The sequence below is a fragment of the Ruditapes philippinarum genome, unplaced genomic scaffold (genome assembly GCF_026571515.1).
Source record: "Ruditapes philippinarum isolate M1 unplaced genomic scaffold, ASM2657151v2 ctg4537_1_1_1_1, whole genome shotgun sequence".
Classification (NCBI taxonomy): Eukaryota; Metazoa; Mollusca; class Bivalvia; order Venerida; family Veneridae; genus Ruditapes; species Ruditapes philippinarum.
Window position 1 is genome coordinate 5,591 of NW_026863717.1, and position 12,395 is coordinate 17,985.

General features: G+C 33.6%; 1 protein-coding gene across 4 annotated transcripts in view; it reads right to left on the reverse strand.

The window, feature by feature from the left end:
- Nucleotides 1-4,486: 4,486 nt before the first annotated feature.
- LOC132723114 (phosphatidylinositol 4-phosphate 3-kinase C2 domain-containing subunit beta-like) overlaps nucleotides 4,487-12,395 on the reverse strand; it is a 60,298-nt gene continuing 52,389 nt past the window's right edge. For 3 of the 4 annotated variants that reach the window (XM_060707783.1, XM_060707782.1, XM_060707781.1), the window contains 4 exons: nucleotides 11,189-11,314; nucleotides 6,155-6,230; nucleotides 5,547-5,683; nucleotides 4,487-4,624 (listed from right to left, as the gene is read on the reverse strand). In XM_060707783.1, the coding sequence (XP_060563766.1) occupies nucleotides 4,588-4,624; nucleotides 5,547-5,683; nucleotides 6,155-6,230; nucleotides 11,189-11,314 (376 nt within the window). In that variant the 3' untranslated portion in view covers nucleotides 4,487-4,587. The remainder of the gene's footprint in view (nucleotides 4,625-5,546; nucleotides 5,684-6,154; nucleotides 6,231-11,188; nucleotides 11,315-12,395) is intronic. The other variant, XM_060707784.1, reaches the window with a different exon arrangement.

The following is a 12,395-nucleotide window of genomic DNA, read 5'->3' on the forward strand; positions in this document are numbered from 1 at the left end:
CTGTTATTACGAAAACTTTTTTATCACATATTATTTTGAAATAATATTAAACACAATAAATGAAAAGAATGAATCCAACTTCAATGATATCTGATTTTACATACATTTGAGAGTCAAGAGCTTCTTATGAAGAGGAACATATGGCTTATCAAAATAAATTTTAAAATTTGTTTCATATGATGAACTTATTTGTTTGTTATGAAAAATAACCAGTCAGACTAGTACTAAATAAATGGTTGAAAAGTTTAGCTGTAAAAAATAAAATATTTTCTCAAAAGACATAAGTACCGGTTTCATCCAGAAAGCAGACTCAAAAAGCTTCCAATATCTTGTAAAGATATAGGAAAATTGTTCAAACTAAATTAACTATATTTAAATCATCTTTTTTCCGAAGAGTAGAATCTAAGCATTTAAACAGGGGATAATGTTTATATATGCTTCATAAGTAAAGTGAACATTGTCTAACAAGTTTAAAGTGAACGATTAACTCCAATTTTTTCAATGTTTGTTTGATTTGTTTGATTGGGTTTTACGTCACACCGACACAGTATAGGTCAATAGGCGACGTTCCAGCTTTACTTGTGGAGGAAGACCTCAGGTGCCCTTCTGGGCATTATTTCAGGCACGAACAGGCACCTGAGGAGAACCACCGACGTTCTGTAAGCTAGCTGGATAGCTTCCTCACATGAAAGAATCCAAAGTCCCTGTCGGGATTCAACCCACAGTGTTGAGGGGCAAATGGTTTGAAGTCAACGACTTTAACCACCCGACCACGGACGCCCCTTTTTTAAATGAAAAGATGTTTATCTAAGCTTATAATTTAGCAACAAAATAAAAACAAGCAAAATATTTGCTCTGTTATTGTTTTAATACAAATATAACTGACAAAACTAGCTAACTTTGTCTAGGCAGTAGGAAATATCACAATATTCTTCGCTAACAATTACGTATCGCTATTAATAGCAACCTGCAATTACATACATTAATAAAAATACCACATGAGATTCACTGGATTTTACCCTTTTGAAATATTTTGTTAGGATTTAAGTGGCACACGTCCACATTATTAAATCAAAAATGTATTTTATAATAGGAACCCCACAATACAAACCACAAATTGCATCTATTTTTAAAGCAATAAACTGACAAAACTAGCACTTGTCCATAAGGAAATATCTAAATATCTCGTAAAATTACTAATAAACGCCACTCCCTAATAAACCAGGCATTATAATAAGTAAAAACAATTAGAATTCATGATTGGCCTTGAACTATATTATAAGCATCACAATATATATATTTTAAAGACATCTCCAGATAGCATATTTATTATAGAACACCAATATGTTCATAATATTGAATTAAAAATCTATAACCTTTAAAGTTCCCAGCACTTGCAAATTAAGAAATTATACAGTGTGACTATTAATTAAAGCCAAAATTTTATTCAAATCATTCAGAAGCCATTTTATTTTATAGTAAACACAAATATGTATAATATGAACTTTAAAATCTTAACACTTTTTAAAGTTATTTCCAACACTTGCTAACATTAGATGTATTTACAGTGATTTTTGGATTTAGGAAAAACTGTGTTGTAATAAAAGCCCCCCTTTTGAAAAATGTTTAGCCCCCCAGGGGTGTTTAATGGGAATTTTACGGGGGTAGTTTCATCATATGAAGGAATCAAAAGCCTCTGGCAGGATTTGCACTCCAATGGTGAGGGGGCAAGTGGTTTAAAGTCAACAAGAATTTCTAAAAAAATTACCAACAGGGAAGTTTTACATAAAGCACAAAATTGTACTATTTTAAAAAATTGAAGTATAGATTTCGACTTTTAGTGCAAATTTTTGATTAATGCTAAATTTGCACATGCCAGTAACAACAAATTCATTAAAGAAATATAATGAAATTACTCCTGTGTATGTGTCAACAGAAATACATTTGTATACTTGTTATCACTATTTCAAAGCCATAAAATGTGTTGAATACAAAATCAATACAGGATATGGTCTGTTACAGTCATCAATTAAGTTAGGTTGGCAATTCACCAAAAACATTCTATGTGCATGGGCCTGACTTTGCATCATATCCTTTAACAGACTATTTTAGGCTTTGACCTCCAAATGAGACCTTGACCTCTGAGGTAGGGGTCTAGGTGTTGCGCATAACCTGTCGTCTTATTATTGTTAACATTTGTGCTAATTTATTTTAAAATCCCTTGATTGATGAATAAGCTATATACTACACACAAAATATACCCTAGAATAGACCATGTTAAGCTTTGGTACTCATGTTTGACCTTGACATTGAAGGTAGGTGTCTGGCTGTTCCAGATGACACATGGTCCCATTTATGTGTACATTTGTGCCAAGTAATTTTAAAACAATAAAAGAAATATGGACGGCAAACAAAATATACCATATAAATACCACATTAAGCTTTGACCTCTAAGTGTGGCCTTGACCTTGGAGGTAGGGTTCTGGTTGTTGCGCATGACTCATCGTCTTATCAAAACAAACATTTGTGCCAAGTTATTTCAAATTCCTTTGATAAATGACATAGTTAAGGACTGGACACGAAAATATAATGGACGGACAGTTGGACGGAGCCTATTTCTATATCCCCCTTTTTTCTTCAAAAAGGCAGGGGACAACAACCTTATATGTCCCACCTACTGGTAGTCAATGTAAACTTCATGTGCATTACTTTGATCACAAGTGAGCATCTGAGTAGAACCACTGACGTTACGCAAGCTAATTGGATCGATTTCTCACATGATTTTTCACATGACAGAATCCATTTTCGGATTCAAACCATTGCGATGACAGGCATCCTTGCGGAGAAAAAAAATCATAAATGGACATCACAAATGGAAAATTAACTCAATTCTCATTGAGCCATAAATGGCCTATTGTTTTGATGTTGGTACGAATGTCAAGCTAAAAGGTTAAACAAATTGTTTCCTGAAAAATCAATTTCACAAACATGTAGGACCAAAATCGCTAGACTCAACTCTAACAAATTAATTAAAGTCATTCATTTATGAGGGATGAGAAATAAAAAGCACTGTATTGACAGATAAAGCAAGAGGTTAAATCAAGCCTTATGATACTTCAACAGAAATAAACAGTCTTATAATTTTCAGATTACATACAATAAGCAATATAATCTTTTATGTTCTCACATAGCGTAGTAAGCCAGAATCAACAAGTAAGATTGAAAACAATACTTTAAATGAATTCAGCTAAATATCTTTAGCACATGAAAACATTCTCTCAATGCTTTTAAAGCTGTCTCATAGAATGATTCCACAAATACCCTTATGAATTTCTTAAACACATTATTCTTTTAATTCAGATATTCTAGTATAAGATATTGTTACCATGATGAGTACAGTAATTTTACTGATTTACTGATTAGCATATTATATATTTACACATTTTTTGCACAAATTACACAATTCATACACAATTTTACAACTTATCATTTGTTAAAAGCTTATGATAGCTTTTATTCATAATTTCTGTAACTATTTACATTACAGTGAAGTTAAAGACATAAAGCTAGCCCAGTGAGATCAAATAAGTTAAAAGCACTTCTTATAAGCACTGCACTCATACCTTTGTAAAGTGGTCACCCCTGCTCTATATAAACATGCAGCAAAACGTCTCATAAGCATTTTGATAAATATCCAGAGAAAAATATTTTTGAGAAAAGGAATGGTAACATTTCTGTTATATCATTGAATAAAGTGAGGATCCTTTATGCCTATACTTTTTTCTATTTATCTCTGTGTAAAATCCTTCTTATTTAATAATATGACATTCTATCCACAGGGAAAAATATTCCATGAAAAGAAATTGTAATATTCCTGTAATACAACTTATTAAAGACCCTTCGTGTCTAGATTCTTTTCTATTCAACTCTGCCAAAATCATTCTCATTCAATAATATGAATTTCTGTCCACAGTACAGAACATGAAGAAAGGAAAGTGAGAGAAAAAATAATAATGCTACAATCATCAATTATATCTATGAAAAAGACCTTTTTTCCCTTTTATTTCAGTCCAAATATTTCTGTAGGGTTTCAAGTCACGTTAATACTGTCAAGGTCATACAGTGTCTTACTGGCTTTACTGATTGGTGCCACCTCAATAATAATTATTTCAGGCACTAGATGGGACTTAAGAAGAACCAATGAAATTCCATGAGCCAGCTAAATTATTTAAGCTTCCTTGTGGGATTAAAACCCACAGAAATGATAGACGAGTGATTTGAAACCCAAATATAGAAATGGTAATGTCATCAGACAGTCTTATTATGTCAAGTATTATGTCCCTATATATACTTTTCCCTTTTGCTACATTACTACACAAAACCAGGTGCCAAACCCATTATTCTAACTCCATAGACCAGAGGCTCTACCTGCTGAGCAAATCAGGCCATTCTATAAGCTGCTTTGATAGGTAATTTCGTATAAGATATATGCATGAAACATGGGAAAATTTCATTTCACAGAGAAACATATATATTTAGAAAGTTAAGGTTTCAAACATTTTCATAAGGCATACAATGCAAGCAGTATTACCAGCGCTTGCCTCCCACCGGAGCTGACCACACCCTGTATAAATTAGAACACTCAATAACACACACATATAAATCACCAGTTATAAAGCAACTCCCTTCTCCACAATGTCCAGTTATGCAAATTTTCAAGACAAAAGAATTAACAAATCATTTTTTTATACAATAAATGTGTTATGCTTTGAAAAATAACTTATTTAATAAATAAGTTTGTTTTCTTTTCGTATAAAGAAATCATTCTGTCATGCTTTCCATGTAAATTGACTGTTATATTTTGATAATGAAACTACCAGGGTCTTCATTGCAATAAGCTTTTTTTATTAGTTTACAGCAATGACGCTTGCTAAATGTATTTCTATCCGTAAAGGCATGACCTGCATGAGCAGTTTTTATTCATCAGTTTTTATTAAAGCATATCACATTCAAGGACGTAGTTGACCTCTATACCAAATGACCATTTGCTCGAGTCCTAATTTCAACAACAAATTCATCTCTCCTTATTGGCCCACTAAAGGCAGGCAAAACTGAAGAAAGTGTGATAACATAATTTTTCACAATTTACATACAAAAAAACAAGAGCCTTGCATATCTACACAATGAGATCTATGTACCTACAAAGTTTCATGTTAATATCTCTTATAGTTTCACAGTTATGTCCCGGACAAAGCTCAAAATGTAAAAAAAATTAACAAAGGGCAATAACTCCAAATTAGGCAAGGCAGAGTTACAATTCTTGTGCACTTCACATGTACCAAATGAGATCTATCTACCTACAAAGTTTCATGTTGATACCTCTTGTTGTTTCAGAGTTATTTTCCCGACAAGAAAAGGGGACGAAGGGAAAGACAAAAGGACAAAGCAGTAACTATACTCGTATGCTCACCTTTCAGGCAGCATCAAAATAAGTAACTGTAAAACAATCATTTCATTTCCTCTATGTATCTGCTGAAACCACTTACCTTCCTTGAAGTGGTGGCCAATTCACGAGAGGAAATTCTGCAGCCAATTTGTTTCTAAATTCCACAAATTCAGGGAAAATACGGAAAATATAAGTTGGTACTTTTTGGTTTTCTCGCACGATTTTTAAAGTGTAAATCTGAAATATATAATACAATTCATTCTTCAAATTTTGATCAAAACTTTGCTTTGTTTGGTAATTTTTCTGTTGTTGTTTTTTTTATGCTGAATTTAGAACATTATTTGGTCATATATCTGCAGTCAATCCACCTAAAAGACTGTCCTGGATAACTAACCAGTATTTACCTATTGTAACCAAAGTAATAATCCCGTATGATTTCTGAATCAGCTGTGAGTTGTTTAACTGTCCAAGATCATCTCTCTCTTTTTCCAGGACCAACATTTTTATTCTACCAAATAACCAAAAAATGATGCTTTTTCTTAAATCGGATTCGGAATCGCAAAAAATGAATGATTTTCATGTAAATTCTTAGCATTTTTCTTAATTATCCTTTGCAGATTTTTTTAATTTAAGTGTTTCACTTGATTTATGTACAAATCTTATTTGTTTAGATATTTTTTTTCTAGTTGAAAATATTATCATACTTACGTAATGCTTTTCTGGTGTATACCTTTTCTGGATACCAAATACTTCAACATGCTTTATTTTACCATCAGTCTGTTGACTAAAATGAAAACAAAATCAAGTTTATTCTGAAATTTAAAGTTATCATTCATAAATTGACATTGACATAGAAAGTTGACCAAATTAATAAACTGTATCTAAAGTGGTTTGGTCTACAATGGGCACGTTTTCCACCATAGCCCTGAAATCGTTCACCTGAATATAGAAACTGCATGACAAGGAACAAGTAATATTGTAAGCTATAAACAAAAGCAGATATAATATCTAAATCTTAAACTGATATCACAAAGTTCATATTTTTATCTGTAAAAGTGCATGTGTAAAAACATTACTGGTTGCTGTTGCTGAGGGATAACAACAGTTCAAAAAGATGTGTACATATAGGAAAATCAATGACCCCCAGGGGTGTGGCCAATTTTGACCCAAGGGCTTTTGTTTGTTTTGTTGGAACAAACTTGGTACATGCCAATTAGAAGATGTTTCATGCTTAATATCTAAGCTCTAGCTCTTTAGGTTTTTTAAAAGAAGATTTCTTAAGTTTTTACAATATACATATATGGAAAATCAATAACCCCTAGGGCGGGCCAATTTTGACCCCAGGGCTTTTATTTGAACAAACTTGGTAGACGGATATTCTTATAAAATATATCTTTGAAAAAAATGTTGATAAAGTCATTTTGCATGAACATTTATATGATGAATAATAATATTTTGTTCTACAACATTTTATTAACTGTTATATAAATATATATAATATCAGATCATGTATCTCGCACTTGCCAACAACATCTGTGTATAATTCTTTAGTGATTAGTTATTAATATTGTCTGATAATGAAGTCTATCAATGTATTCATTTGTTGTATAAACAGACCTTCCATTAAGGACCAATTAACTTTAAATATATGACTTTTTTTGCAGAGATAATGCAATGCATTTACTTTTAGGATGAATTTAAGACATCAATGATCATGCAAATACTTGACAGTTGATAAGACTATGTCAGCAAATTAGTTCATCTGTTAGTGCAGAGAAAGACAGGATATACATAGAATTTAACAAAATCACAATGGTTCTGTTATGAACTATGAAACATACTAAATTAAAGTGGATTGGTTTACAATTTGCACATTTTCTGTAAGTATTTCAAATAATGGAAAAATAATAAAGATTATTTTAGAATTAAAATAATCCCATTTATTTTAGAGAAATAATCGTCTGCTACCTTGTGTAAAGCTATCATTACGTGGCAATCGGCAAACCTCGGTCATTATCTATAGATTGTTTACATTACACTGGTTACCGTGTTTATCTTATCATTTCTATATAGGGCCGGGTTTAAAGAGTTAGCTGTTAATAATATAAAAGCCCGAGTTTCTCGTGCAACTTTCTCAGTTTTTGTTTGACGACGAAGCAATAACACACTCAATTAGAGTAAGCTGAAATTTATTTGCCATGCCACGAGGTCGTACACGCCGAAGGATTCAACCTTCGAGAAGAGAAATGGCTATGCGACGCAGCGAGAGAGGACAGGCAGCTTCAGTACCTGAAATTCCTCTAGGGGAGCGTCGTTTGCAGAGAAATGCACGAGGGACCGTCGAATGTCAACAAAATTCAACTCCACGTCGTGCAGGTAGAGCAGTAGATGATTGTGGTAGCGCCCAGCCCCAGCAGAGTCAAGAGCACGTGCAGGATAACCCGCGCGTCGATGCCAGACAATCGAGGGGTCAGAAGGTTAAGCCGACGAATTGGACGACATGGTGGATGTCAGGCTTCTAGAGACTGAAGCGGATGTTTGGGTCCTGGGTGACTCGATCCCGTTCTGGGCTGGACAGCGGGCAAAGAATACAGGAAAGCCTAATTTGAGATTGAAAGATTTAACAATAGCCTGGTGGGGTGTTCGAGGCCTACGTTGGCAGTCTTTCCGTCACTCTATTGAATCACAGGTGTTATTTTCTTCACCTCCATCCATTATTATTGTTCATTTAGGAGGTAATGATTTGGCAGATTTACCGATTTTAAATTTGAAAGATGTTATTCGGGATGAAATTTTTTACTTACGTGAAGCTTTCCCTACAACGGTACTAATTTGGGTAGATATATTACAGAGGCAGACCTGGCATAATGCCACGGGGGGTTGGGTTGCTATGGAAAATAAACGCAAACGAGTTAACAGGATAGGCCGTCAATTAGTTCATTCATCGGGTAAAAGTGACACAATTAAGCCAGACATTGATGCTAAAACTGCATTTTTTCGGGCAGACGGGGTTCATCTCAATGATATTGGTTTGGAATTCCTCCTAGATTACTTCAAAGATTCTATCATTAAAAATGTACCAGTCTCCCAATAAGAATTTGGGGGATAAATTTTTTGATAAATTTATTGTGGCGTAAAATTCTTCCGATCGAGAGGAGATCAGACATTGTATTCTGTTTTGTTGGCATTTTAACTTAAAACCCTGTGTATGGTTCTACTGCTCGTGACGGAATACCCGTCAGGGTAGGCCGACCTATAATCAGGAAATTAATTTTGGAAGTATCATACAGTTTGTCCATGTGTTTGGACTGCAGTTTGCGTTATTTGGTTTTGCCCGTAGTACTTGGCAATTCCTGTTTTTTGCGTTGCAGTGTATGGCGTTGCCGTACAATGGCGTCAGTTGTGGGTTCTATTTATACGCTTGGGTTCCCAGCGATGAATGGAATCTTCAATTTGATGTCATTTGCGGTAATCTTTTGGACTGTTGAACACTGTGTTTTGCGTTTGCGTTGCGTTGCGTTGCGTTTGTATGATACTGTTTGCGTGTTTTTGTATGTATTTGGACTTTAGCAAAAAGTAAATGTGTAATATAAAGCACGTCTGATCTCCTCTCGGTCGAATTATTTAGATGGGATACCCTGTCAAATTTGAGCGGCCAAAACAATCCAACTTTGAATTGTATTTAGTGCGATATTGCTTTATTGTTTGCAATAACATTATTGAAGCGTTCATGTATGAGTCATATACATATAACAAAATTAAATATGAAAATGTTACTCATAGTCGTTTTATTTTATTTCAATTATTAAAATAATAAAGATTATTTTAGAATTAAAATAATCCCATTTATTTTAGAGAAATAATCGTCTGCTACCTTGTGTAAAGCTATCATTACGTGGCAATCGGCAAACCTCGGTCATTATCTATAGATTGTTTACATTACACTGGTTACCGTGTTTATCTGATCATTTCTATATAGAGCCGGGTTTAAAGAGTTAGCTGTTAATAATATAAAAGCCCGAGTTTCTCGTGCAACTTTCTCAGTTTTTGTTTGACGACGAAGCATTAACACACTCAATTACCCGCCCGCCACACCCTGTATAGGCTAATATATTAAGAAGTTAATAACTTAATAGGCAGGTTCATTAAGATCGAAACTGTTAATTAATTATTTTGACTGTTAAGCCTTATGTGTATTGATTTGATATTTAGCTTGTTCAATTTGATGTCATTTGCGGTAATCTTTTGGACTGTTGAACACTGTGTTTTGCGTTTGCGTTGCGTTGCGTTTGTATGATACTGTTTGAGTGTTTTTGTATGTATTTGGACTTTAGCAAAAAGTAAATGTGTAATATAAAGCACGTCTGATCTCCTCTCGGTCGAATTATTTAGATGGGATACCCTGTCAAATTTGAGCGGCCAAAACAATCCAACTTTGAATTGTATTTAGTGCGATATTGCTTTATTGTTTGCAATAACATTATTGAAGCGTTCATGTATGAGTCATATACATATAACAAAATTAAATATGAAAATGTTACTCATAGTCGTTTTATTTTATTTCAATTATTAAAATAATAAAGATTATTTTAGAATTAAAATAATCCCATTTATTTTAGAGAAATAATCGTCTGCTACCTTGTGTAAAGCTATCATTACGTGGCAATCGGCAAACCTCGGTCATTATCTATAGATTGTTTACATTACACTGGTTACCGTGTTTATCTTATCATTTCTATATAGGGCCGGGTTTAAAGAGTTAGCTGTTAATAATATAAAAGCCCGAGTTTCTCGTGCAACTTTCTCAGTTTTTGTTTGACGACGAAGCAATAACACACTCAATTAGCCGCCCGCCACACCCTGTATAGGCTAATATATTAAGAAGTTAATAACTTAATAGGCAGGTTCATTAAGATCGAAACTGTTAATTAATTATTTTGACTGTTAAGCCTTATGTGTATTGATTTGATATTTAGCTTGTTCAATTTGATGTCATTTGCGGTAATCTTTTGGACTGTTGAACACTGTGTTTTGCGTTTGCGTTGCGTTGCTTTTGTATGATACTGTTTGAGTGTTTTTGTATGTATTTGGACTTTAGCAAAAAGTAAATGTGTAATAAAAAGCACGTATGATCTCCTCTCGGTCGAATTATTAAGATGGGATACCCTGTCAAATTTGAGCGGCCAAAACAATCCAACTTTGAATTGTATTTAGTGCGATATTGCTTTATTGTTTGCAATAACATTATTGAAGCGTTCATGTATGAGTCATATACATATAACAAAATTAAATATGAAAATGTTACTCATAGTCGTTTTATTTTATTTCAATTATTAAAATAAACAGCAATAGATATGTGTCATTTGGATATTCTATGTAAAATTGATGGAAAACATAACGTTGATCCAGTATCCAGTTCTTATCCAGACTTTGTATGAACATTTGTATGACATGAATAAAAATATTTTGTTCTAGAACAACTTATATGCTATATACATGTACAGACATATCAAAATTAATCATGTATCTTACAACCATCAACACCCCTATTTAATTTTTTCATGGTTTATTTTCACATATGATATTAAATACTATCAACATTAATTATTTGGAATTACAGTCCTTCCATTATGGACCTAATCTTAAACTCCCTAAAGTCAACAAGGGAACATTCTAAATTCAAAGCAGGACCAGTCCTCCATTACAATATTTCAGAGAGGTTAGGTATAAAATTATACTTACTTATAAACTTTAGGTACGAATGACAGCAGGGCCCCTTCATTGTGACTAGAAAACTTCATCTGAGCCAGGTTATGTATGAAGAAGTTAAACTGGGTAGATTTAGCACTTAAACTTTCCTGTATCATTCTGTAATGTAATTTATGTTTGTTTGTTGTTTTTTTTCTGTTTCTTTTTTTTGTTTTTGGTTGGCTTTCAAGTCGCAACAACACAGTATAGGTCATACGGCAACTTTCCAGCTTTACTGGTGGAGGAAGCCCTCAGATGCCCCTCCATGAATGCCTCAGGTGCCCCTTCATGCATTGTTTCAGGCAAAAATTGGTACCTGTGTAATTTTCAAGTGGCCTTCAGCTTTTATATTCTGTTGGAAAAATATTTCTCTGTTGTCTTTTTCAATTTAAGTTTTTCAGTAATTTTTTTTCAGAAAAGTGCATCATATCACTGTTAACATATTTCAAAACAGCATCCAGAGAGCTATTTGTAGGACAGTGACGTTTGTTTCTAAAAATAAAAGATCGGGAAACAAATTTTCCCCTTCACTAATTTTAATAATGAGATTATAGGTATGGAGGGGTTTCCTCATTGTTTATGTATTTAAGCATTGGCAAATTTCATTTTCCACCTTAATTCTTTTGATTTGACAATTATCTGAAATGATTTATCTAAAATGAACATATAATATGAGCCGTGTCATGACAAAACCAACATAATGGGCTTGCGACCAGCATGGATTCAGACCAGCCTGCGCATCCGCGCAGTCTGATCAGGTACCATGCTGTTCGCTATCTGCTACTTTACTTGTTATAGGGTTGGTAAGCGAACAGCATGGATCCTGATCAGACTGCGCGGATGCGCAGGCTGGTCTGGATCCATGCTGGTCGCAAACCCATTATGTTGGTTTTGTCGTGACACGGCTCAATTATAACCTTTAAAAAAGCTGAAGGATGCTTTAAGTGTTTCAATAAATATACCATTTAAGATGCTTTTGTCAATACTCATAATGACCACAGTTCTTTAGTGTGACCACTATATAATTAATTACAATGCAGTTCATTGGTTCTGTCCAAAAAGACATTTCATGACATTGTAGTACTTAAATTTGTGGCCTCAATTTTTAAATTCTACATGTATATGAAACCCATTGTACTGTATAAGTGGATACTTCTGCATGTCGAAAAGTTAGCAAACTCATTTCGCATGAGGAAATATT